This window comes from Heptranchias perlo, chromosome 21 (genome assembly GCF_035084215.1).
Source record: "Heptranchias perlo isolate sHepPer1 chromosome 21, sHepPer1.hap1, whole genome shotgun sequence".
Classification (NCBI taxonomy): Eukaryota; Metazoa; Chordata; class Chondrichthyes; order Hexanchiformes; family Hexanchidae; genus Heptranchias; species Heptranchias perlo.
This window is the reverse complement of record NC_090345.1, coordinates 14,366,312-14,393,792: the sequence shown is the minus strand read 5'-3', so window position 1 is coordinate 14,393,792 and position 27,481 is coordinate 14,366,312. Positions and strand designations below refer to the sequence as shown.

General features: G+C 40.5%; 1 protein-coding gene and 3 non-coding genes across 4 annotated transcripts in view; all 4 read right to left on the bottom strand.

The window, feature by feature from the left end:
- Positions 1-26,967, bottom strand: part of eif3s10 (eukaryotic translation initiation factor 3, subunit 10 (theta)) — a 39,542-nt gene extending 12,575 nt beyond the window's left edge. The window contains exons 1-10 of the mRNA XM_068002128.1: positions 26,832-26,967; positions 20,427-20,617; positions 17,821-17,957; positions 13,912-14,075; positions 12,381-12,580; positions 10,236-10,444; positions 6,980-7,151; positions 5,273-5,377; positions 3,979-4,077; positions 2,505-2,621 (exon numbers count right to left, since the gene is read on the bottom strand). Of these exons, the coding sequence (XP_067858229.1) occupies positions 2,505-2,621; positions 3,979-4,077; positions 5,273-5,377; positions 6,980-7,151; positions 10,236-10,444; positions 12,381-12,580; positions 13,912-14,075; positions 17,821-17,957; positions 20,427-20,617; positions 26,832-26,880 (1,443 nt within the window). The 5' untranslated portion in view covers positions 26,881-26,967. The remainder of the gene's footprint in view (positions 1-2,504; positions 2,622-3,978; positions 4,078-5,272; positions 5,378-6,979; positions 7,152-10,235; positions 10,445-12,380; positions 12,581-13,911; positions 14,076-17,820; positions 17,958-20,426; positions 20,618-26,831) is intronic.
- LOC137340397 (small nucleolar RNA SNORA19) lies at positions 3,320-3,451 on the bottom strand. Its single transcript, XR_010966792.1, has one exon. It is a non-coding gene; the product is annotated as a small nucleolar RNA SNORA19 (small nucleolar RNA).
- On the bottom strand, positions 4,332-4,462 carry LOC137340398 (small nucleolar RNA SNORA19). Its single transcript, XR_010966793.1, has one exon. It is a non-coding gene; the product is annotated as a small nucleolar RNA SNORA19 (small nucleolar RNA).
- Positions 6,186-6,322, bottom strand: LOC137340404 (small nucleolar RNA SNORA19). The gene has a single exon (XR_010966797.1). It is a non-coding gene; the product is annotated as a small nucleolar RNA SNORA19 (small nucleolar RNA).
- Positions 26,968-27,481: the final 514 nt, after the last annotated feature.

Below are 27,481 nucleotides of genomic sequence, written 5' to 3'. Positions count from 1 at the left end.
AAGGTTACTAGAAAACATATCCCGCTTAAAGATAAGTTTACTAGAAATTACTGCCTGCACTCTAATCAGTGGTATAAAAATTTTGTCTAATAATAGCATGCCCTCCAATATTACATGTTCAATTTTAAAGACAACGGCCTGGAATTTTCATGGGAATTCTCCTGATCGCCTGTTATTTTCAGCATGATTATAATCTCATAGTAAAGGATCCTCTGGGGAGAAGTGATCATAATATGATGACTCAATGTGAAATTCTGAGAGTGACATACATAAGTCCGAAACTAGAATCTTAAACTTAAATAAAGCCAATTACGTCGGTATGAGGTGCAAGTTGGCTGAGGTAGATTGGGAAATTAGATTAAAAGGTATGATGGTAGATAAGCAATGGTAATCATTTAAAGAAATATTTCAAAATTCTCAATAAAAATACATTCCATTGAGAAATAAAAACTCCACGGGAATAGTGATCCATCCGTGGCTAACTAAAGAAGTTAAGGATAGTATTAGATTAAGAGGAGGCGTATAATGTTGCAAAGAATAGTAAGCCTTACGATTAGGAGAGTTTTAGAAAACAGCAAAGGATGACCAAAAAATTGATAAAAAGGGAGAAAATAGCATGAGAGTAAACTAGCAAGAAATATAAAAACGGATTGTAAGAGCTTCTACAAGTATGTAAAAAGGAAGAGTAGCAAAAATAAACGTTGGTCCCTTAGAGGCTAAGTAAGGAGAAATTATAATGGGGAATAAAGAAACGGCAGAGACGTTAAACAAATATGCTGTATGTCTTCACAGTGGAAGACACAAAAAGCATACCAGAAATAGTGGGGAACCAAGGGGTTAATAAGAGTGAGGAACTTAAAGTAATTAGTACAGTAGAGAAAAAGTGCTAGAAAAACTAATGGGACTAAAAGGCGACAAATCCCCTCGACCTGATGGCCTATATCCTGGGGCTCTAAAAGAGGTGGCTGCAGAAATAGTGGATGCATTGGTTGTGATCTTCCAAAAATCCCCAGATTCTAGAATGGTCCCAGCAGATTGGAAGGTAGCAAATGTAACCCCGCTATTCAAGAAAGGAGGGAGAGAGAAAACTGGAACTACAAGCCAGCTAGCCTGACATCAGTCGTCGGGTAAATGCTGGAATCCTTTATTAAGGGAAGTGGTAACAGGGCACTTAGAAAATCATAATATGATTAGGCAGAGTCAACATGGTTTTATGTTTGACAAATTTATTATTGTTTTTTTGAGGATATTGGTAGGAAGAATAGAAACAGAATATTTTTAAATGGTGAAAAACTATTAAACATTGGCATTGAGATTTGGGTGTCCTCATACAAGAAACACAAAGTTAGCTTGCAGGTACAGCAAGCAATTAGGAAGTCAAATGGCATGTTGGCCTTTATTGCAAGGGGTTAGAGTATAAGAGTAAGGAAGTATTGCTACAATTGTACAGGGCTTTGGTGAGACCACACCTGGAGTACTGTGCATAGTTTTGATCTCCTTATCCAAGGAAGCACATACTTGACTTAGAGGCAGTGCAACGAAGGCTTACTGGATTGATTCCTGGAATGAGAGGGTTGTCCTATGAGGAGAGATTGAGTAGAATGGGCCTATACACTCTGGAGTTTAGAAGAATGAGAGGTGATCTCATTGAAACGTATAAGATTCTGAGGGGGCTTGACAGGGTAGATGTTGAGATGTTGTTTCCCCTGGTTGGAGAGTCTCGAACTAGGGGGCAGAGTCTCAGGATAAGAGGTCGGCCATTTAAGACTGAGATGAGGAGGAATTTCTTCACTTGGAGAGTTGTGAATCTTTGGAATTCTCTACCCCAGAGGATGTGGATGCTCAGGCGTTCAGGGCTGAGATCGATAGATTTTTGGACTCTAAGGGAATCAAGGGATATGGGGATCAGGCAGGAAAATGGAGTTGAGGTCGAAGATCAGCCACAATCTTATTGAATGGCAGAGCAGGCTCGAGGAGCCGTATGGCCTCCTCCTGTTCCTATTTCTTAGGTGAGATTGGAAGAACCCATGGAAAAACAGCGTTAATGACTAGAATAAGCCATTTTTGTTGAGCTGCCACTGAAGTTACAGCAGGAAAACCTCGCAGAAATTCTCCCCCAGTGTACACGAGTCATCCGTTTACAATTTCCTCTTGGGATGAATTTAACTAGAAGTACTCATTTAAGATTTTAAAATAAAGCTGCTTAGTTTTAAGTCAGACTTTTGATTCTGCATTAAGAGATCAGAATGAAATACATTGCAACAGATCGCCACAAATTTCTGATAAAGTTTTCTGTTTTATCAGCAATGCAAATTTGCACTTTGCCTATCAGAAGTTCTACTGAGTCTCTCGTAGGAGCAATTTCAGCTCATTCATTTAAGAACGCTATACCTGTTCCTAACGGGAACTAATATTGTTTAAGACTGATCTAATAAACTTTAATCTGATAACTAAGCTCAGTATTTGAAATCTAAGAATATTGACATCACAGCAGAGATCAATACCTGCAAATCACAGTGTCTGGCAGCATCAACAATAGCACGCTCCAGTTGGAAGGCATCAACAAACGGAACCAAGGAAGCCAAACGAGTAAACTCTATACTTTGATAAATCTGGGCCACCTGTGCAGATAAAAAGTGAATCAAGATTAAACCGAAAGCTTTACTCTGCATGCTTTCCAGAGGCCTGATGCAGATTTATGCCACTGTTAGAGTCTAACTGGTTGTGGCTACTCACTTTCTGTGCATGTGTATCAGTGTAAACTAACCAGGTAATTGATGTCTACACCACTTGCTTAATATGAATTTAAATGAATGCCATTACAGTTTTCTTCCAGAGACTGAAAGCTAAAACTTCAGAACGAAGTAGATCTGATGCTGGAATAATTTTAGAATGCAAGTTCAGATCACTTATGGAAGTGACCAGCACCACTATACTTGAGAAAATATCCAAGTCAGACCCAAAACTTGTAACAATCATATACCAACAAAAATGAATTGAGATTGCAAGAATATGCATTATAATAATGATTTTTATAAAATGATAGGGACTTCAGTTTGGTAAATCTAGCCTCATTGGTGACTCTACTGTTAATGAATATTGCCCCAGGCAGTACAAGATGGTACCTCAGGTGTGCAAATAGTAAAAACAAATAATTTAAAACACATTCAAATTCAGAAGAATCCAGTAGTTACTAAGTGACAGACTTGTGAAGTATGTGAAAACCAAGATGACAAGTTTTCCTATGAATGCATGATCCCGACAAATTGGAGATTAGTTCAAAATAAAACTATCATGCAGCCTTGTTCAATTCAAACATTTTTGTACAAAGGAGACTGGCAATAATGGCCATTTGTTTAGCCACTCTGCTAATTAACCTTCAGTTTTGCTCTAGCACATCAGAAATATCTCCGCTCTCACAAAACAGAAATCAAGACAATGAAATGTGCTTCTAAAAGAAAAAGTCCTGACAATACTTTACAAAAGGTTATAATATACTCATTGTTCTTTGAAGACAGGCAATGTTCACCAGTTTTAAAATAATGTCCAAGTTGGCCAGGGGAAAAAAACAGGGATGAGTATCAAACTCAATTGTGAATATAAAATGATCAGTTCGACCACTTTAGTCTCTCAATCGGTCTCTTGGAACCAGTAATATACCTTATGTCCAATTCCTTGAGGTTACACGTTACAGAAGCAAATAGTGATTAAGGATTCCTGAACAGAGAGCAAACAGCAGCAAATGAGAATAGATGCAACATAAAAATACATATAGGGAGCAAGAAAAGAGAATTTTAAGGCACAAATTGAGCAGCACCTACATTCTGCTGTCCAAGGTTGCAGGAATAACCATTTTTAAACTGACAGTGAGACACTCTCAGACACCAGTTAATTCTGAACATTGGCCCTTTACATTAAACTTTTTAATTCTAAAAATGAGCTGAATTCCTATAACGTCCTACAGAAATATGTACAAACCTGTTGAAGGAGGCGAAGGATGGTGTTGTTCTGCAAATGAGGCACATAATGCTGAAGGTCAGGTTCTTTTTCTGATTGATCTCTGATCCAGTTGAGAACCTTAAGTAGGAGAAGAAAGGCAAAATTATGGTTTATGTCTTATCAACCCCAGCCAAATTACGATATAAATATACTCTTCAAATAAATACTGTTATGCATAATACAATGATTGAACAGAAAAGTGTATGAGCTAATGCAATTCCTGGCAATAAATGGCTGACCATCTCTTAGCAAGTACCTATCAAGCACATTTGTATATGACCAAAAGATGCAACCTTGTTGCAATATAGGGAACAAAATTTAAAATCTAATTAAAATGTATGGAGGAGACTGGCAGTCATGGCTATATGGTTAGACCATCTGCTAATTAGCCTCCTGTTTTACTTTAGCACATCAGATGTATCACTGCTCTCAAGAACAGAGAACAAGGCAATGAAATGTGCTGACAGGCACACTACATAGAATTACATAAAAATTACAATACAAAAACAGGAAGATAGCTATAGGAGTAGGCCACTCAGCCCCTCGAGCCTGTTCCGCTATTCTATTAGATCACAGCTGATCTGTACCTCAACTCCATTTACCTGCCTTTGTTTCCATATCTCGAGAAAGGGTTAGAGAAAGAGGAATAACCTGGGACCCAAATACTTGTGATAATTTAGAAATTGGATTAAATGCCCGCCGCTTGTATGTAGAAAGGTTCAATTGAATTGAGGCTGGTACTATGCTCCACTTAGTACTGAAAGAAGCAATCTTCAGGGTTTTGAGTAGGTTGCCTACCCAACCTTTATTAAGTGTTGAAAGGAAGGATACACCAAAGGTCCAGCCTTAACAGGAAACATGGCAATTTCTTTCATTGAGGAACAAATTTTTCATATATTCTCACCATATATACTGAAGAACTTAATTATATCAAGATCTCAAAAGATGCCTCATCCTACTACCATAATCTAGGTTTATTCTGATTACAGAGATAGGGAAGGGCGAGCCCATGGAGGAATTTGAACACTAGGACGAGAATTTTAAAACGGAGGCGCTTGGAGACGGAGTCAATTTAGGTCAGTGATGGGTGGACGGGTCTTGTTGCGAGTTAGGATATGGGCAGCTGAGTTTTGGATGAGCTTAAGCTTATGAACAGCAATGGAACAGCTTTTAATTGGAATGCCACAATGTGAAAAGTACACTGTAGACTTTCCATTGATCCCTGCTAAACAGTTCAAATACAGAATATGGAAGCCAAAATGTTGTTGATTACCTTAGTAACACGCCCGCAAAGCTTGAGCGGGTGAAAGTCCATTTCTAACCAGTTATAGACCTCCTTCACTTCGGGTACTGCATACTGCATCACATTGAACCGGACCTATTTTTTTTTAAAAAAGAAATGGGCTCAGAAAGGAGATTGAAATTCTAATCATTATTCTCAAAGCATTGATGAACGGTCTCTAAACATAATTTATCTGCAAGGTCCCTTTGAAAAGGAAGAATATGCCAAAGATTCAGTCTTAACAGGAGCCTGGGCAATTTCTTTGATTGAATTGGGACAAATCTCTCATATATTCCCACTTTAATGTTATGGTGCACCACACTATATAGACATTGAAGGACTTCATTATACCAAGATCTCAAAACATACCTCATTCGACTGTGATAATTGAGGCCAAGTCTGATTTGGTTCAAGTTGCACAGAATTTCACTAATTGTGCGATAGGAATGCCAAATCCTAAGACTTTCAATAGATCCCTGCTAAACTCAGAATAACCGCCAGCACTGCCTGAATATTCTTCACACAGATATACATGGATTTCATCTTAAAAATCTAATTTAACTGAATGCCGTGAAACTGACCATAAGGATCGTGGTCAGCAGAGATAATGGATATAGATTGTTAGGGGACTGTCATACATATCCACTACAGTAGTTTTATAATACAAGTCTTTCTGCTAGATATTGAAGAATATCTTGCTAATTCTAAATCAGACATAATACAAATAAAATGCATTATCTTAAATATGTAATTTAATCCTGGGAAAGAATTCACTGTGGAGGCCAGTTAATAATTAACTATCTAATTACTACATCAATTACCTCTTCAATTGGAATTTAATATAGCTGGCCTGCTTAGTTTTACAAACCGCTATCTACAAAAGATGTATTCCCTATATGACGCGTTTTGTCTGAAGGTGACTGGCAGCAGTGGCTACATCTGAACCAGCCACGCTGCTAATTAACCATCAACTCTTATTCTGGCACGTAAGAAATATCACAAATCTCATTAAGATAGAGACCGAGACAATGATACGTGCCACATTACAAAACATTGCATTCTGCCACAATGGCAAATCTGCACTCATTAGTACAGCTTTTCTTCTCGCATGAAAATGTTTCTTTTAAAAACTTATTATAAATCTGGCAAGCAAACAGCATTCTGCATAATGAAGGAATTTCTATTACGTAAAAATGTGTTCTTCAATGGAATGAGTCTCTAGAATCCAACAGGACTGATGTATTAGTTTAAGTCAAACTTTTCTTCAACTTAATTACTAAAATTTTACACTAGAATAATACACCTAGGTATGGTAGTGTAACGGTTATGATATTGGACTAGTAATCCAGAGAATGTGAGTTGAAATCCCACTATGGCAGTTTGAGAATTTGACTTCAGTTTTTAAAAAAAAAACCTGGAAATAAAAAGTTGGTTAAAAATAAATGAACATTTTTGATGCAAAAACCCAACTGGTTCACTAATGTCCTTTAGGGATGGAAACATGCCGTCTTTACCCGGTCTGGCCTATACATGCCACACCAATGGGGCAATAAATGCCAGCCTTGCCAGTGATACCCACATCCCGAGAATGAATGATAAAAGACTTGGAAGATTGATTCAGACCAAAATTAAGGTTTGCTCTAGTGGGATGATAAATAGTATCCATTGTTGACAATTTGGGCACACGAAAAATCATACCATGTCATTAATCAAACTTTGTCGAGTTGGAGGTGACTGCAGACCCAACAGTGTAGCCAGTCGTCTGTGCTTCTCAACAATAATACCATCCATATCTAGCAATCGGGCAATGTCTGTCCTTTCAGGAGTTATAGGAATTGATAAAGTAGCCAAAAGTACTCTAGTAGACATCCTGTAAATATAGTAAATAAAAAGGATGAATGAAATCAGAAAATGTAGCCCTCTTGCTACATTACTACAAAACAGACATTTAATGTGACCATTTAAACACACTTAATTTTTTTTTTTAAAAAAGGATTTTAACTAAAATCTGGTGCATGGGGAAACTAGATGTTGTGACTGCAGAATATTCCAGTATAAATTGCTCTGCACACACATGCAGTGCACAGTTAGCATCCTAAATAGCAGCAGTGTTAATTTTTAATGGACGCAATGCACCATCAGGTTGTGGTTCCGTATTACAACTTAAGTTATAATCTAGAAGAATCAATGTAAGAGGAGCTAGCCTGCATTTTTAAAGAAATAGCAAGTTGATATAATACTGTTAATGCAATGAGCAAGATTGATCATTTCTTCTAGCAAAAAAAATGTCAAATTTGAAAATGCTTTGCAATCTCTGTTAGACCTGCTAGCTTACAATCTAAATTAGGCAGGAACTACCTCAACATCAAAGTGATGGAAGATGTCGTCAACAGTGCTATCAAGCGGCACTTACCAATACCCTGCTCACCGATGCTTAGTTTTGGTTCCGCCAGGACCACTCGGCTCCAGACCTCATTACAGCCTTGGTCCAAACATGGACAAAAGAGCTGAATCCCAGAGGCGAGGCGAGAGTGACTGCCCTTGACATCAAGGCAGCATTTGACCGAATGTGGGACCAAGGAGCCCTAGTAAAATTGAAGTCAATGGGAATCAGGGGGAAAACTCTCCAGTGGCTGGAGTCATACCTAGCACAATGGAAGATGGTAGTGGTTGTTGGAGGACAATCATCTCAGCCCCAGGACATTGCTGCTGGAGTTCCTCAGTGTCCTATGCCCAACCATCTTCAGCTGCTTCATTAATAACCTTCCCTCCATCATAAGGTCAGAAATGGGGATGTTCGCTGATGACTGCACAGTGTTCAGTTCCATTCGCAACCCCGCAGATAATGAAGCAGTCCGTGCCCGCATGCAGCAAGACCTGGAGAACATCCAGGCTTGGGCTGATAAGTGGCAAGTAACATTTGCGCCAGGCAAGTGCCAGGCAATGACCAGCTCCAACAAGAGTCTAACCACCTCCCCTTGACATTCAATGGCATTACCATCGCCGAATCCCCCACCATCAACATCCTGGGGGTCACCATTGACCACAAACTTAACTGGACCAGCCACATAAATACTGTGGCTACAAGAGGAGGACAGAGGTTGGGTATTCTGCAGCGAGTGACTCACCTCCTGACTCCCCAAAGCCTTTACACAATCTACAAGGCACAAGTCAGGGGTGTGATGGAATACTCTCCATTTGCCTGGATGAGTGCAGCTCCAACAGGACTCAAGAAGCTCAACACCATCCAGGATAAAGCAGTCCACTTGATTGGCACCCCATCCACCACCCTAAACATTCACTCCCTTCACCACCAGCGCACCATGTACCATCTACAGGACGCACTGCAGCAACTTGCCAAGGCTTCTTTGACAGCGCCTCCCAAACTCACAACCTCTACCACGTAGAAGGACAAGAGCAGCAGGTACATGGGAACAACGTCACCTGCACGTTCCCCAAGTCACACACCATCCCGACTTGGAAATATATCGCCGTTCCTTCGTCGTCACTGGGTCAAAATCCTGAAACTCCCTACCTAACAGCACTGTAGGAGAACCTTCACCACACGGACTGCAGCAGTTCAAGAAGGCTGCTCACCACCACCTTCTCAAGGGCAATTAGGGATGGGCAATAAATGCTGGCCTTGCCAGCGACGCCCACATCCCATGAACGAATGAAAAAAAATCAATACCATTAAACGCATTCCAACTTGAATCCATTATGGCTGCTGTAGCTAAAAAGATTAAAAAGTTTGGACTTCAAGAATTAAATTTCAAAAAGACCAAAAATGTATTTTTAAAAAAAAACATTAGAGTATTTTAAAAATGCACTTCTCTTTCCTCATTTTCTTGTGCCCCATATTAAAAAAAAATGCTTAGCATGACTGTACAAATATGCATTTTTCTTTGAATGGGAGGAAAATCTAATTCTAGCAAAAAAAGCTACAACCCAACAACAGTACTAAAACATTATGTTAATGGTAAAGTAAGGAACCAGTAACTATTTGAATTTCAGAAGTGAATACTATTTTTTTTTTTGAGAAGGGACTGTTGACGACATCTTCCATCACTTTGATGTTGAGGTAGTTCCTGCCTAATTTAGATTGTAAGCTAGCAGGTCTAACAGAGATTGCAAAGCATTTTCAAATTTGACAGATTTTTTTTTGCTAGAAGAAATGATCAAGTCTTGCTCATTGCATTGCCAAGTTTTCTTTTGCTAAAAATGATTTTAATAATGGAGATGAATTGATTTGTGCTGTAAAATGCTAATTTTTAAATTATGCTGTCATAAAGACGTAAATTAAATAGGGCAGCTTCGGTAATGAACAAGCAGCATGGGTGATGAATAAGCAGCCAGCTGTAAATCAACATGCCACAAAAAAAACATTTTGTACCACTTTAACTGAAGAAGCCACGCTTAATAGATTTAGAAATATCCATTTATGGTTAATTGTGTGAACATAGTGTACATTAAAGATGTCAAAAACAGTTTATACTCAAGTCAGTGAAAACCCTAATTATGTTATGCAACCAAATTTAACTAACTGTCGTTACGGTTACCTTCCTCTTTCTCCCATGCTACATACACAATTTTGCCTTCAAAAGCATGAATGGGCAATCTCATCTGTAAATGTCATACAGCCAATCAATAGCAGGCGTGACCATGGCCCAGATTCACTCACCGTATTATTCATTTCACCCCACCCATGGGAAGCACCTACGAACAGTCCTAGAGATTGGGAACTTTCACCCTCATGGGAAAATTGCAGGTGTGAACCTGCAGCGTGCCACTCTGTGGTGTAGGATATTAGTGCACCAATTGCACCTCAACATATTTTTTTTAATGCTGCAGTGTTCCACCGGATCGGCATGGTGTCTTCCCCCCCAAAATGTTATTACAACCTAAAGAAAGAACCTCGGTGTTCATCACATATACAGTTAAATTTATTTTGCACCTCTGCATCTCCTCTGGTGAAAGATTCTTTCTCATCTCTCTGGATAAGTGGTACAGTCGGTGAAGAGTGGATGCATGAAACAGAGCGTTTCCTGATTTCCAGAATACTGTGGAAACTTTATTATAGTAGTTAGCCATCAGCTGGGGCTTGGGAGGCTTCTTGGACAAAGAGAACAGTCCATGAATGTCTTCAACTGCTTTGAAAGCTTCCTATAAAATAAACATGCTTTAGAAACAAAAACTGTACCAGAATCCCCATTAATCCATAACTTCGTAGACTATGAAAGTTTTATTTCCCACACAGTTGTAATATTTTCAAGATGAATACAGATGCTTGATAGTTAAAAATAAAACACTGGATTCAATTAGGAGATACCATTCTAGTCCACATCTAAACCAACACTATACTTGATCTTCCTCCCTATTAGGCAAGTTTGACAATTTCACTCGGGATCCATCCTACTGTTGGAAAGGGAAGTAAGCACTAAAATCGGTTCCATTTATTATGGATGCCCATACAGCTGACAAATTCTGCAAACCAAAGCCAATAAGCTAATGTTAAATCTATTTTAAATGGACATTGCAATTGGTTTCAACAGACATGGCCGATCAAGAAAACTGCAACATTTGTCAGCAGTTTTCTGGTCTGGATGTCCTTTTAGATCTCTTACCTGCAGCAGTTTGGTTGGAGTGTTGACTGGCTTTTTAAAAGTTATAATCTAGACATTTTATCATTACAGAGCTTCCAGGTACAGCCAACACCAGAGTGCACAATGACTACAAGATCAACTGGTATAATACTGACCACACACTTTACTCACCAGCACAGGAGTTTGTATAAACTGGCTGCATTCAAAGGCTTTGCAATTATTTTAAAATCAAGTATGAAGCTTATTTGCGACCTCAAAACAAACAGAACACCATGCAAAACAACTTCCTATTCCTGCACACTTAAGTGAATTATGAATTATTTCTCAGTTAGCAAACTAATGTGTAGTGTTTATCTAACCAAGATCTTTCTAAAGAGCAAGGATATGTTTCACTCATTGAAGCCACATAGTAAAGCAATTACATGTACAGTAAGCTTTTACGCTTGTTCTAAGGGGTCCCAACCATTTCCCTAAAATATTTTAAGTAAAATAACCAAGTTCTGTAAAGCATTCTATGCACTTACCCCAAAAAAGTGATATGGATAGTCAGGAAGGAAACTCTACATCAACACCCCCAGCAAAAAGTGCATCTAGCAATACCTCTAATTCTCAAACTCTGCTGGTGACTACTTAAAAAGCAATACCTAGAATGTTGTTCTCCCAGGTTTGCCTAGAGGTTCAGAAGGGTACGGTAGCGTAGTGGTTATGTTACTGGGCTAGTAATCCAGAGGCCTGGACTAAAATCCAGAGTCACGAGTTCAAATCCCGCCACGGCGGCTGGCGAATTTAAAAATTCAATTAATTAAATAAAAATCTGGAATTAAAATACTAGTATCAGTAATGATAGCCATGAAACTACCGGATTATCGTAAAAACCCATCTGGTTCACTAATGTCCTTTAGGGAAGGAAACCTGCCGTCCTTACCCGGTCTGGCCTATATGTGACTCCAGACCCACAGCAATGTGGTTGATTCTTAATTGCCCTCTTAGGGATGGGCAATAAATGCCGGCCTTGCCAGCGACGCCCACATCCCGTGAACGAATTTTTAAAAAAGTGCCAGGACCCGAGACAAACAAATGACAGAACATATGTACCCTAATCCAGGTCAATACAAAACATCAGATACAAAATAAGATTTTTTTACGGAGATGCTTGTTCCATTATCAATCCATCCCTGAATGCTAGGAAGACAACTACAAGTGCCGCTCATAGTTATCTAGAATTTGCTTTTTGTGCAGCTGTATGTTCATTCTGTAATTTTTCGTGGATGTGAGACATAGCAATTAAGTGGGAAATGATCCTGTGTGTTCATTTAATAGATGTTCACTGCCTGACTCCATTTATTATTGTAGGATCCACACAGTAAGTGTAATTTGCATCACCCTGAATGGTACAGTTTTACACTAAGCAACATGTTTATAGCTATGCCTTACTTTAAAAATCATACAACTCGTTATGGACAAGCCAATGGAATTTCATGAAGTTCATCTGTTACCTGCCAAAGCTCCATACTAATTGCACTATCTAGTTGTACAAGTCGAGTCTCCAGGTGCATGGATTGGCTCTCAGGATTATTAAGATTGATAGCTGTGCTTTGGTTATGGTGACGCTGAATCTGTCCCAAGTGCATACGCAAGTTGTCACATAACTTGCGGAATTCTGCCTTACGGGTATACTGCAGGCAGAACTTAAAAGCTGCAAAAAAGACAAAGGAATTTGATGACGTACAAGTAATTTTCAAAAACTTCCAGTACCAAATACAACAGATTAAAGTTCAGCAATGGCAGAACAGCAGCAAATGGTTACTTTTTTTTAAAAAAACACAAAAATAGTAAATGCAGCACATTATGAGGTTGTCCCTAAACGAGGACAAGGAGAGGATACCCCAAACTTGTTCTTGTGCATTTAATAGGATCCGTACAATTGTGGAATGCTGCAGGGAATCAAGAAAAAAGACAAAAAAAATACCAGATATATTGAAAGTGGTAGCAAACAAAATTGTTTATCAAAGGAAAATAAAATTCCAAAAGTTTGATTATACTTCACTGTCCTCATTTCACAGACATGATTTAATTAACAAGTTGACTACCACATTTGTTTCTAGCATTATTGTTCTTGGTACACAACTTCTTAGGTTAGAAGGGAGGAAACAGAGTAGGAGTTATGGGCAGTTTCTCAGTGATTGGAAGTGGTAGTGATGGCCCAGTGCTCCTGTTCACTATGTGCATCAATTATTTGCATAGAGCTAGAGAAAGTGGTGTCCAAATTTACAGACAATACTAAAACAGAAGGCATAATAAATAATTCTGAAGATTAAAAGGAGACTGTAAAGGGATATTGATAAGATGATGGAATTCAATGTCAGTAATATGAGGTAGTACATTTTGGCAAAATCTGGATTTTGTGGTTCAGGTTCACGTGACATTGAAAGCAGCACTTCAAACAGGTACGGTCATAAAAAAGCTAATTGAATACTGGGTATTATGGCAGATGTAAAATATAAAACTCCAGATGTAATGGTGAAGCTATATAGAACTTTAGCAAGACACAGTTGGAATACCATCTGCAGTTTTGGGCTCTACACTACAGGAAGCATGTTGAGGCAAGGAAGTACAGTGCAGATTCACTAGGATTTTGCCTGGTATGAGGAAATATAAATATGAAGACAGACTTGAAAAATTGGGGCTTTTGCATTTGAACAGGAAATTTAGAAGTGACTTGAATAGATATATAAAATTATAATGGGATTAGACAGGGTAGATAGAAAGAGACTATCTAGTGGCTGAGGTATCTAGAATGAAGGAACATAGACATAACATTAAATGCAAGAAATTGGGACAGAGATCAGGAGAAACTTTTATATACAGTGGGTTTTGAGGCTGTGGCAAGCACTACAGGAGTTAGTAATTGAAGCAGAGATCATGTCAACATTTAAGAATGAATTAGATAAGTAGTCAAATGAAAGGGGAATAAAGGGATATGGGAACAGGGCAGACAGAAAATCAAGATCACCGAAGAAACCCTACCTTGTTGGGCAATGTCATGATAAAGGCGCTCCACTTTAGAGTTGTTACGCAACAGATCCAAACACTGTCGGTAGGACTCCCAAAGAAATTTGACCCATGGAGTTAGCAGCAGCCGATCTGTACGGTCTTGGGTGTCCTCGCCACTAACAGCACTAAGCAGCACACTGCAAATAAATAAATATTCAATGCAAGTGCCATAAATATATTTTTCAGTCCCATAAGTTTACTCAGTCCAGAAGCTTCTATGCAACTCTAATACCATTTGATGATACAGAAAGGATGCTGCTGTTATGCCAGCTTTTAAAAAAATATATAATTACAACACTGTCAAAAACGGATCGTTTAATACAGGAAAAACAAATTAACATGCATTGTGAAAACTACTATATTCTACTCATGCAATTCTGGGTAATTTTGGCTTAAAAAAATTGAACTGTCCAGTAATTCAAATTAAATAATTTTAACGGGCTGGAAATTGCTTTCAAAATAAAGCAATTTCCGCTCACCGTCATTAGTGGTGAAATCGAAGCGCAAGTTCCGGCGACCGCACACATGCAGCCAAACGCGGAAATCCAGAACTTGCTCTTCCTGGTTCGCCGGCGATCTGACAACTTCGCCTTAAAAAGGACATCGCCGGCTGCAATCAACAGAATAAACGTAACAGCGCCAACGTGCTCTCCTGCCCAGCTGGAAACGAGCTAATATCGTCACAAAATGGGTACGCTCAGTTTTTTAAGTCTAAACTAAGTTTTGACAGCGTGGTAAGTCTCAATGACGGCCAAACAACCTCACTGGCACTAAAGACTAATTTAAAAATGTGGAGTCTCATTGCTCCTGATTTCAGGAGTTCTTGGATATTTTTTTAAAAAATGTTTAAATTAAAAATTAAAAAACATTTTGCTTTTACTTTTTCCTTCTTTCTCTTTTATCTCAGTCTTTTAATCTTATCCTCTCTTTATTGCGCTATGTCATTTTATAATACCTTATCGGGCACATCCAGGATTTTAGTCTGTGCTCTTTGTCTATGAACTGCACTTCCTGGTTCTCAGCGCAGCTTGCTTCAAGCTTATTGGTTGAAGGGCCTTAGCCTCCTTTCACCACTCACACAGCCAGGGAAAGAATGTCAATGTTACTTGAACTCGCAGTTCAAGGAAGTTGCCGCCAAAAAGAACGTGGTAACTTAGTGAGTGCATTTAAATCTAATGAGTGACGACCAATGGTGGTTCGCCACTCGAAGCAATTTACAGGCCATTGAAACAAACACTAAAAATAGCACAAAACATCACAGCAATTAATGTCATTCATGTGATCCAACACTCGAGCGCTGTACAAGCTGAACAACACAAAGTTCAGTCATTTTGCAAAATACTCTTTACTGTAGTTTGCTTCCTGCCAACAACACATTTGACCGCAAAGTACATAATACAGAGAAGAGATCCATCAGGACACCTGGCTTAGTTGTCATTTTAGACATTGCCAGCAACTGCACAAAATTATACGCCATGGCTACAGTAGGGGCTGGTTCTTCTACCTCTGTTCACTAGATCCGTTCACTTGGGCTTTTTCCTTATTCTATCAGCAGCATTCTCCCACACAGCATCAACAATTTCCACATCAGTCAGTAATCCACACATCTGGACTTCAACGGCATTGACATGGATTCCAACCTCATGACGGCTGGCAGCAAAACAGAATCCATGCCCTCAAAGAGGTGCACTGCTTCAGAATTGGCCATCAATGCCTGTGTGGGATCCTTGACTGTGTCAGGTACAGCTGCTTCCTCTGATGGTAGGATGAATTTATAATGCTGAAAGTAGTTGACAATGCATTCTATTTTTAAATGGAGGCATTTCATGTGAGCCCCAGTTACCTATAAACGTGACTTTCCTGCCTTGCAGTCGGTCAAAAGGATTTAGTCACTCCACAAAAAGAGCACCAATTATCCATCCTTTTTTGTTTCTGTAGGTTACAGACCGAGTAATAACATCATGAAAACATTGGGTTTTTTTTAAATTCGCAATTAGCAGCAGCGTTCTTTTTCTCCCTCAAGTCATGCTAGCGCAAACCATGATGGTAATTCACTGCTTAGATTTTTTTTTCTCACCCAAGCATTTTGCGTTGATTAAACCTAGCAGCTTATAAAAAATGGTCTGTTTCATCAGCATTGAAGAAGTCTTCAAGCTTCTAACGGGATAACATTTCAGGAATTTTATTATTCACCCTGTTGTCGACGTTTTCTATGCCAACGTTGCTTTTGTCCCCTTGCGTAAACCTGTACTTGATCACGTGATGGTTTTTGATGCAGCTGAGCCACAATGCAGAAACAAGTCGGTTGCAAATTCTTTGAGGAATTCATTTGCAGCTTCCAACTAGACGAGGTCAGATAGCCCAGGAAGGTTAGCTGCTCTGGTTTGCTTCAACCAGGTTGAATTTGAATTTAAGCTGCAGATTTCACTGGTCAATAACCAATGCAAATTAAGCAACAAATTTTCAATTCATTTACAAGGGGAAGCTTTGTTGTTGCAAGATTTCAATTTGAATTAAGAGTGCACAACTGAAATAACATGGCCATAATTCAACACAAAGATTTGGAGACATTGGGGTAAATTTAACTTATCCATGGGTGATAGCGAATCGACTGCCTGTTCTATACCACACCAAATTTTACTTCTCACTGGCTTGAATAGAAAAGGAAATCTTCACTCAGGGATAAAATTACCCCCAGTGCATCTTTTGCACTCAGTTTGCCAGCCCCAGAAGTGCAGAAAGCAAGGTCCCAGGGACTCAATTTTGAAACCAAATCATATAAAAGAAAATGAGTTAACGTGCCTGCCCATGTACATACAGCCTAGTTACTGTTCCTTTTAAAGCAAATAACTCCCTTAAATTGCAGAAATTGTACATTTTACATACTTTCTAGCAGATCGCCAGCGGATTTGCTCATGGTCAGTCAGAAGTTACTGTTTTATAAGTATAGAGTGTTATATCATGTAATTCACAATGCATTATTCTGGCATGATAAAGTCGTGCCCCTTTAAGGCCACAAAGTCTAATTGTTAAGTAAACAGAAGCACATATCAGCGATTAACTGTTTGGTCAGAGAACTTCGAAGATTGGAATGTGCTAGTCAGTTTCAGGCAGCCAGTCAAAAGCATCCAACACTTTAAAGTCATTTTACATCTGTAACAAAAGTGTGGCACTACAATGCAATACAGTAGATACAATGGATGTCTGGTTTGTGTTAGACGTACCATTTTGTATATGTTCAAAAACATTAATAGGCAAAATAACTATGTACTAAAATAATACAGCTGTGCAAGCAGATATACAATTTTTAATATATTACTGAACCACCTGTGGGCTGTTATACCATGCAATGTACAATGTATTATTCTGCTGGTACAGTGAAGGTCATTTTTAAGGCCAAAAAAATCAAACTTACTTAATCAGAGCCTTGGATCATTCACTGTTTAACTGTTATTTGATCAAGAGACTTTACAAATTGGAGTGTGGTGCAGACATTTCACTTTGTTACATATATAAAATAGTCTTAAATGCTGTATACTTCTCAGCAAAAGCCAGCAATGGACAAGGACATTCAAATTTCCCTCAACAAACAATTAAGCTCTGAATGACCTCAGGCTGGCTGTCTTTACTTACAGTAATAAAATTTTCTGGCCTTAAAGGAACAAGCCAATTCAAACGGAGATTTGTCTTGGCAGATTAATAATAGATATGCACTACATGGTAAACTACTTCTGTTGTTAACAGCATACCACCCGATTTACCTTGAGCAACGCCACAAGAGATCTGCATGTGGCAAATTATCACAAATTTCAATTCTTTCAGACTCTAAATACACATTACATTGGAGGCAAAGCCTAAATTGTGCGCTTGGTGACAGCCTACCTTTCTGGAGTTTGAATATTGTCCAAGTCCTCAATGTCAAGTACCATCTGCTGAGACTCCCCTTTAGCAGCTTCAGTCTTTTCCTCAGCCAATTTAAGATAAGCCCTAACCACATCCTCCAAGGACTTGATATTCACCTGTAAAAAGCAAATGAAAAAAGACACCATAAGACATTCCAGTAGGTGTGGATAATAAGCTGCTTGTTAACTTATCTCAGTAATTAATAAATGATCGCACCCATTGTGTTGGGTGAGTTACTGGTCCTGGTTACTTGTCAGGGGATGTAGCAGCCCATCCCTTTCTGTCTGTGAACAGCAAGAGATAAAACACCAGCACCCAGACAGATGCAGGGAGGTCAGGCTAAGGCTGCAATGGCAGTCAAGTTTTTTAAATTTAAAATGTACATCGCGAGGCAGTCAAAGGCTAAAAGGCTAGAGTGTGGTCTCCTCTACATTGGGGAGACCAAATGACGATTGGGTGATCGTTTTGCTGAACACCTCCGTTCAGGCTACAAGCGTGACCCTGAGCTTCCATTCACTTGCCATTTTAATTCTCCGTCCCACTCCCACACTGACCTCTCTGTCCTCAGCCTCCTACACTGTTCCAATGGAGCTCAATGAAAGCTCGAAGAACAGCACCCCATTTTTCGATAAGGCACTTTACAACCTTCCGGACTCAACACTGATTTCAATAACTTCAGATCATAACCAATGCTCACATTTTTTTCAGACAGCAGGTGCTGGTAATGGTTCTGCTATTGCCATTTATAGCTCCTCTAGACCCATCTTTTGTTTCATTACTTGTCTTATTACCACCCCCGTTTGCCTTGCATCATCAAGATAAGTTGTACTGTCTGAATTAAGTGAGTCCGATCATAACTGCCAGTCTACATACTCACGTTACTATGATATAAAGCAGTTTAAGGATTTGGTTCAAGCCTGGTTGTACCAAGGGCTGGCTTGGTTCACCTTTGGAGAGATTGAAGTAGTACACGTGCGAATATACGGTTCAGGGTCATAAGGGAGTACTATTGTTACGTGCCCCAGTCACACTAACTTCAAGTGCCTATTGGGCAGTGCGAGTCAAAAGTTCAGACTTCTTACCGGAGCGACTGAAGCCACTGGGCCATCAAATTTGTAATAATCAGCTACTTTTGAATTTCAGTGAACCATTAAAAGAGGTAGTTATTAGCATAGATGGACATTTCCTCCACAAGTAACCAACCTATACTGAAGTTTGTGATTAAGGCTCTTCTCAAAAGGCACCCAAGATTGGAGAGGAAGCCAAGTTCAGTTATTTTTAATTAAATGCTTGCTGACAGGTCCAGGAGCTAACATTAGCTGAGCAATTCTATGGAATCCAGAAACCCAAATGGCAGGTGAAATGAGATCAAGAGTTTCTTTTGTTAAAAAGTGTGTGTGTCACATACAGTCCCTCCCTGCAACCCCCCCGCCCTTTCCTAGTCAACTATTTAGGCTGAGCCAGACAGCATGCAACCTTGGTGCCAGCATATCACCGAGCTCAGTTTTAAACCCTATATCCCATCCACCAGGAAAACAGCCCGCTTCTGCCTCTGGACCTACCTCATCCCCACTGCCACTGAAACTTTCACCGTGACTCTGTTACACCAAGTTTGCTTTCTCTGAAACTCCTGTTTGATCTCCTCAGCTCCACTTCATGCAACCTCAAGTTTATGCCAAAGAATTGCACAAACATACAAAATTATTTTAAGTATCTCTCATCTATCACTCCTGTTCTTGCAGACCCTCACTAGTGTCCAATCTCAGCGACTTCAAAATCCTCAACTAAAAGTTTACTTAATTGCCTTGCCCCTCCCTACCTCTAATCTGCTGCAGTCCTGCATCCCATCTCACATCCTCTGCTCCTCTGATTCTAGTCCACCGTGCACCCATTGCATTCTGGTCCACCACAGATAACCTTCAGCCACCACAGTCCAACACTATGGAATTACTTTCCAAAAAGACCTCCCCCTTGTTACATCTCTCCTTAGAACCTTCATTTTACCCCCCAACTTCTGCTTGGTGTCCATTTTTCTCTGCCCTTAAGTGAAGCACCTTGGGATATTTTGGTGCATTAAAAGCTGTTTTACTAAATGTAAATTGAAGTAACTAAACTGTAATGAATGTTTTTAAAAAAAATACATTCCAAAGAGACTCTGCCAGGCCTGTCATGTTAAAACCGATAGCTAATGGAGCTGTGGGTACGTTCCTGTGTACATGCAGCATGACTCAGGCTTCCTAGCACCGTTTTGTATGGAAAAAGTGTACTACAAGAAAAAAAGACACAAACCAGGCACAGAGAAAAAAACCTCAACAAGTGGAACACTGGAACCTAAAACCAGAGTGACAAAAACATTTTGATTAAGATTTTTGGACTATATAAATAAAATTAACTTTTTTTGAATAACACAATTGGCCACTAAAAATGCTATTTGCTGAATTTAAGTCTGCTGACTTCAGAAACAACATCAGCAAAAAGTAAAATTTGGTAGCGACTGGATTAACAATTCCCATTACATCAGCATGGGCTTCACAAAACAATAGTAATTCAATGTGGGTGCACAGCATTCTAGTAATGCAATATACCTGCTGACAGATGTTCTTGTACTGATACAATCCTTCCTTTGCTAGGTGGCTCTTGCGAAGATCCACACACAGCTCTAGGTATTTGAGCATAATAGGCTCGTGTATTTTCTGCCATGTTCGATGTTTTTTGCTCTTAATAACATCGTACAATACATCAAGAGCAGGTTGTTTCTTGCCAACCTCCAAAAACTCTGTAATTAAACAGGCAAACTGTTAATAATTAGAAGCATCCGCATATGGCAAACATGGTGCAAACTTTTAAACAAACTTGAAAAAAAATCCAAATCCTTGACATAAAAACATTTACCAATTTTAAACATCTCAGTGTAACCAAACATTCATGAAGTTAGGCAATAAAACTTTCCGATCCTGACTTACCCAATTCACCACTTATTAAGAATGGCTTTGACTATCAGATTTTACTTTTAAATGTTACTCTCTTAGTAATTAAGAAAGCTAATTCAAATAAAAAGGTTGGTGTTTTCCAAAGCAGGCTGTAAGCGATTGTATCAACTGCTTGTATTGTAACCAAAACCCCCTTTGCATTAAAATAACTCGCCCTCATCTCTCAAATATATTGCTACCCTCTGTGCCTCTTAAAAGGGGCCCATTGTGTAAGCACGTGTCATTGCCTCCATACAAGCAGAAATCCCAACTGCCCCATTCTGCTCTATCGCAGAGCTTCCCACCCAGCACACCCGTCTGGGGCAAACCTCCTCCCCCTCCTGATCACCACCCCCTTGAACTCTGCCACTAAATCCATCACCACTGCTCTTAGTATTTCCCTCCAGAATGTCCATTCACCTGTGAATAAAGCCCTTGCTATCCACAACTTTATTATGGATGACTGCATTGACATCCAGGTTTTGACTGAAGCTTGGCTTACAGGTAGCAACACCTAGTCCCTTACTGAAGCCACCCTGTTTGATTAGACTTTCCATCACCTGCTCTGCCCAAACTACCATGGTGGTGGCGTGGCCCTTATCACCAAGTCACACCTTCTCATTCCTTGAGCACCTCACCCTTTTTCACCCTGTCACATCTTACTTAAAATCTGCATTGTCTACAACACCAAGCCCCAACCAGAGTTTCTCAGACATCCTCCCTCAACCTCTTCACTAAGCGATTCCTCATCCACGGTGATTTCCATCCCCATCTCAGGTCCCCTTGCGCTCTCTCCTCTGAATTCACTGCGCCCCCCCGCCCCCCATCCTCCCTCAACCTCTCCCTCCATATTCAGGGCCACTCATTCGGCCGTGATCACAGACAAGGCCATCTCCGATAACTTCCTTGTATGCCTCACCGCTTATGTCTCCCTTCCTTCTTCCAATCCTACTTCCTTCCACGTGTGTCCTTGGAAAAAACTATTCCCCAAGTCATTTACAACTGTGCAAAAAGCAGAATACTCCAGTTGCTGGCAATCTGAAATAAAAGCAGAAAATGCTGGAAACACTCAGCATCTGAGGAAAGAGGGTTATGGTTATCAAGTGAAACCCAATGTTTCTCTCTCCACAGATGCTGCCTGACCGGCTGAGTGTTTCCAGCATTTTCTGTTTTTGTTTCATTTACAACTGTACTTTCAAATTCCCAAGCTATTGGCCTTCCATTCGCTATGATACTTGTGCACCTGTCGATTTTCTCAACCACTCCTTCACCTCCGATACCCAAGTCCCCAACAAAACCTTTACTCTTTCCCATTTTGGTTGTTCCCTCTGGTACGGCCTTGCGCCTTCAAGTCCAAGGGCCCCAGATCAGAGCGTACCAGGTGCACAAACTGGTTAGCCATCCAACACCAGATCTGGCTGGACCATATCATGCACTATCCGGCCTCACTCTTCTGCCAAAACTGCCCACTACCCCAGGATAGCGAAGATAACCTCCTGTCCCCCACCCTGCTACTTTTCTCCCATACCAATCGTCTCCTTAAATCCCTCTCCCCAGCCCCTTTATCTTCATCTCCAACAAGTGCAAGGAACTCATGGATTTCTTAGTTACTACGGTTGATACCATCCATTCAGTTGTCACTGCTACTTTCCGCTCCTCCTCTTAGCCCTCAACCTGTGTTTCTCCTTAGTTTCTCTCCCGACTCCAATCTTTCCATCTCTAAGCTCATCTCATGCAGGAAACCTACCTGCTCCTGTAACACCATTCCCAATGAACTGCAGATGACCCAATTTCCCTTCCTGGCCCCATGCTAGCTGACATAAATGGTTCCCTCTCCTCAGGTACTTTCCCCCCTCCTTTTCAAAAACACCATCATCATCCCTTCCTTAAAAACCCCACCTCTGACCCCTCTCTCCTTCCAGAACCTCCCAACTTTCTTGCAACTCTATTTAAATCTCCAATCAGCACGGCTCTAACCAAAGTCACAAATGACATCCTCTGTGACTGTGGTTCATTATCCCTCCTGGACTTCTCTGCACCCTTTGACTTGGTCGACCACTCCATCCTCCTCCAACACCACTTCTCCATTGGTCAGCTCAACCGGACTGCCCTTGCTTGGTTCCACTATTACCCATCCAATCGTAGTCAGAGTATCTCCAGCAATGCGCTCTGCTACTGTCCCCACATTACTTCTGTAGTCCCCCAAGGATCTATACTTGGCCCCCTCCTCTTCCTCATCTACATGCTGCCCCTTGGCGACATCATCCAAAGACATGGGGTCAGCTTCCACGTGTATGCTGACAACGCCCAGCTCCACTGCCTCTGTGCTGTCAGACTGCTTGTCCAAATTCCAGTCTTGGATGAGTCGCAATTACATCCAACTAAATATTGGGAAAACTGAAGCCAATGTCTTTGGCCACCCCCCACCCCGCCCCATCCCCAAACTCTGTACCCTTGCCACTGATTCCACCCCCTTCCCAGCCACTGTCTGAAGTTGAACCAGACTGTTCACAACCGCAACATCCAATTTGACCCTCAAGCTGGGAATCCAGCCCCATGCCTTTGTCACAAAGATCGCCCACTTCGACCTAAACATTATTCGCCTCTGCCTCAGCCCATCTGCTGCAGAAATGCTCATCCATGCCGTTGTTACCTCCAGACTCTACTGTTGCAATGCTCTCCTGGCTAGCTTCCCATCCTCCACCCCAAACTCTCCATTCCTTCGACTCTGGCCCTTTTGTATTGCCCTTCAACTCACCATTGGTGGCCGAGCCTTCAGGCACCTAGGCCCCTCACTCTGAAATTCTCTTCCTTTCCTCTTTTAAGGCTCTCCTTAAAAGGGTCACTCTTTCTAATAACTCCACCTCTGGTTTAGTATTCGTTTTTCTGTGCGCCTGTGAAGCAACTTGAGGCATTTTCTTTTGTTAAAAGCACAACATAAAGGCAAGTTGTTGTTGACCAAGATTTTATATTAACCTAATTATTTCAACATGCACATAATCCACCATGTCACATCTAGATCAAATATAGTGATAGTTGTAAAGTGGTAAAGTGCACCAGGCCTCACAGGTGGGTGCAAAAACACACACTAGGAATGGAACACGTACACAACAGAGAGAGCTGTTTTCCTCCTAACAAAAGAACACTCCCAGCTGATACAAAGAAAAACTGGTTTACTGTAAAAGGGAATGATACGTATGTAACAACATGCATACATTAAAACATCAATTATCAATTCTCAGGGGCTTTGTGATTTAATGTGGATACAAACACTATTGTAGGTAGGATATAAATTTGCTGGCAAGTTCACAAGGTCATCAACTGAGCACTGGATTGAGTTTGCCTGTGATGACATCCATGGTCAGTGTGCTGATACACTCAGAACAGTGTCCGCTTGGGCGAGGTACAAAAGGGTGACTGATAGCCATTGACCTGTACTCTGGGCCTGTTATCACCATTTCTGTGTGGACAGGGGGCGGGAAGGGAAAGGCTTCTGAACAATATTACGCAGAATATTCAGTATATGGAATGAAAAAACATGTTCAAAAGTACTGTAGATTAGACATTTTTCCTTATTTCTGTTCTGTGTTTATGTGATCCCTGCATTTTCTATATCATCTGTCATTTATTAGCAGGATTTCAAAAAACTGAGCGTTTAGCACAAGTCAAAGAATATACTTTAGAATCAATTTTGAAAAAAAAAACTTGCTGATTCTCTTCCCATGACAAAATTATTAGGATCTTAATGTACATAGGAACAGGAGTACGTCACTCAGCCCCTCAAGACTGTTCTGCCAATCAAATTGTGGTTGATCTGAGTCAACTCCATTTACCCACCTTTTATCCATAATCTCATGATACCTTCACCTAACAAAAACTTAGCGATCGGTCTTGAAAATATCAACTGACCCAGTGTCCACAGGCTTCTGCAGAGTTCCAGTTGTCCACTACTCAGTGAAAAAGTGCTTCCTGATTTCACTCCTGAATGGCCTAGCTCTAATTTGAAGATTGTGCCCCCTTTTTTGGATTTTCCCCACCAGAGGACAGAGTTTCTCTGTATCTAACCTTTGAAATCCCTTTATCATTTTAAACACCTCAATTAGATCACCCTTCAACCATCTAAACTTGAGGGAGTTTATATAGTTGGAGGGAGGGTCTGACTGCAGCTCTGTACAATGGAAGCGTAACTTTCTCCCCTTGGTATTCCAGCCCCCTTGAGATAAAGACAAACATTCCATTAGCCATTTTTGATTACTTTTAAGACTTGTGCACTAGCTTTCAGTGATTTGTGTACTATAACGCCCAATTTGCTTTGCTCCTCCACAGTTCCTAGTCTCTTGCCATTAGGAAAATATTCTGATTTTTTTTCTTGGATCTAACCTGGATGACATCACCACTTCCCCACAATGAACTCGATCTGCCACAATTTTGCCCACTCAGTTAATCTGTCTATGGCCCCCTGTTACTTCCTGTTCCCATCTGCACAACTTACTGAGCCTCCTAACTTAGTGTCTGCTGCAAACTCAGATATACCACTCTCTATTCCTTCATTTGAGATATATTATCTATAGAAGCCCCAGTACAGATCTTTGAAGAACACCACTTGGCACATACTGCCAATCAGAGTACATTCTTTTTAGCTCTACTCTCTGTCTCCTACCTCCCAATCAATTACCAAACCATGTTACAAGATTATATCCAATTCCGTGCACACTCATTTTTGCTAATAATCTCTTCTGCGGGACCTGATCAAATGCCTTCTGGAAATCCATAGACACTCCATTCTCCACCATATTAGTGACCTCCTTAAAAAATTCAACTAGATTTGTCAGACATGACCTACCCTTCACAAATCCATGCAGACTCTCTGGTTGTCCAAATGCTCTGTTACACTATCCCTGATAATAGATTCTAGTAACTTCACCATAACTGATGTTAAACTGACAGATCTGTAGTTTCCTGATATCTCCCTCCATTACCTTTATGTTACCTTTATCACTTCTTTCTCTTTTTCTTATTTTAGAAAATTATTATTTCCATACAGATCCTCCCCTTCCACTTTTGGTTTCAAGCCCTTTCTACAGTCCTATTTATCCTTTCTGTACATGAACCATTTTACTTAACATATTCCTTTGATAATCCTTAAAACATGCAATTTTGTTGACTTGAGATCTGCTTAAATTACATATTTCAAACAAAGGCGCATTACATCGCCCAGATATTCCATCCAACTCTCCCTTACAGCCTGTAGTTAAAGCAACTGTCATGTTAGCACTGACAACATTTCTCCCAGCAAAATTGCCTCAAAAAAATAGCTGGATCAGACAAGAATGGAAAATTGTATTTTGAACAGATCATATTAATGAACCAAAATTTTGTTGCAAAAAAAATACAGATTTAGAAATAGGGTGCTTCCTATTAACCTGAGGCAGTACCAGGAAGATCCAAATGATAGGATCTCAAAGGCTGACCCGTCGTCAATAAATAAAAGGGACAGAACAAATACAATCTGTGCGTTGAAGAAAAGTAAATTTTTGATGTGAGGACCAGTAATAAAAAGGGAAGAATCGGGGCTCCCAAAATCATCTGTAGTTTTCAGCCTCGAAGTAAAACGCAAAAACTACAAAGAGCAACGTAGGATCAAATATAAAAAGTGGCCAGAATGCCTTATGCATAATTTATTTATGCATTAATTTATGTTTAAATAAAAAAATATAATTTAATCCCCCCCCCCCTCAATGAGAGGGGAATTCTCCCTTCAGGTCGACGCACAAACCCAGATTTTTTAAAGCAGAGAGTTTACTTGACGCCTGACTTTATTTACTAAGTTACTTATATTTAATGAAAAATTCACGGTGGGGCCACGAAGTTGAGAGTGATCGGGCAACATGTGCATGAGCGAGGCCTGGTGAGAGGCCTGCAGCCCCTTCTCTCCCAGGCCAGCGCCACCTCAGCCATATGGCAGGGCCAGGGTCAGGCCCGATCGTTCCCCTTACAACCACCTCACTCACACTCACTCACCGTTGGCCCTTTTCAGGGCGTTCTCCGGTCTCTGGAAATACGCCGGCATGGTTTCAGGCTCCGCGCTCCCTCCCCAACGCAGCACCCGGAGCTCCTCAGTCCTGAACCGACCGCTTCAAAATGGAGGCGAGCACCACGTGACCCGCCCCAGCACACGCCGGATCCGGCTAGCCCCAGCCCGCGCGCGCCATCCAATACTGTCCCCGGGAGAGCGAGCACCCGCAGCAGCAGGAGGTGCTTTTATGCACTAGGAGGCTGAGGACAGCAGAGCTAGTTTAATACCCAGAAAGAGTGACACCGATTGCAATGTTATTTTTTTTTTTAAAAATAGTATCATGCATCGAAATAGCTAGGAGTCGCAGGACCCCACTGTTCCTCTGACTGCTTATTCCCCACTCCCTACCATCAGTCACTGTGCCCCTACCCTCTGGAATTCTGCCCCTAAACCCTGCTCCCTCACCACTGCTCTCACATCCATCAAAAGTCTCTTAGAAACTCAATTCTTCGAGCATGCTTCCGGTTTCCCCTCCCCCTTAACGTGTCTATTTCTGTTTGAGGTGTGTTTTACAAACCTAAATTGTATTATTATTTCTAATGAGTGATTCTTAGCAGATGCGATAAGCTATGTAAGGAATGGTGATGTATTAATT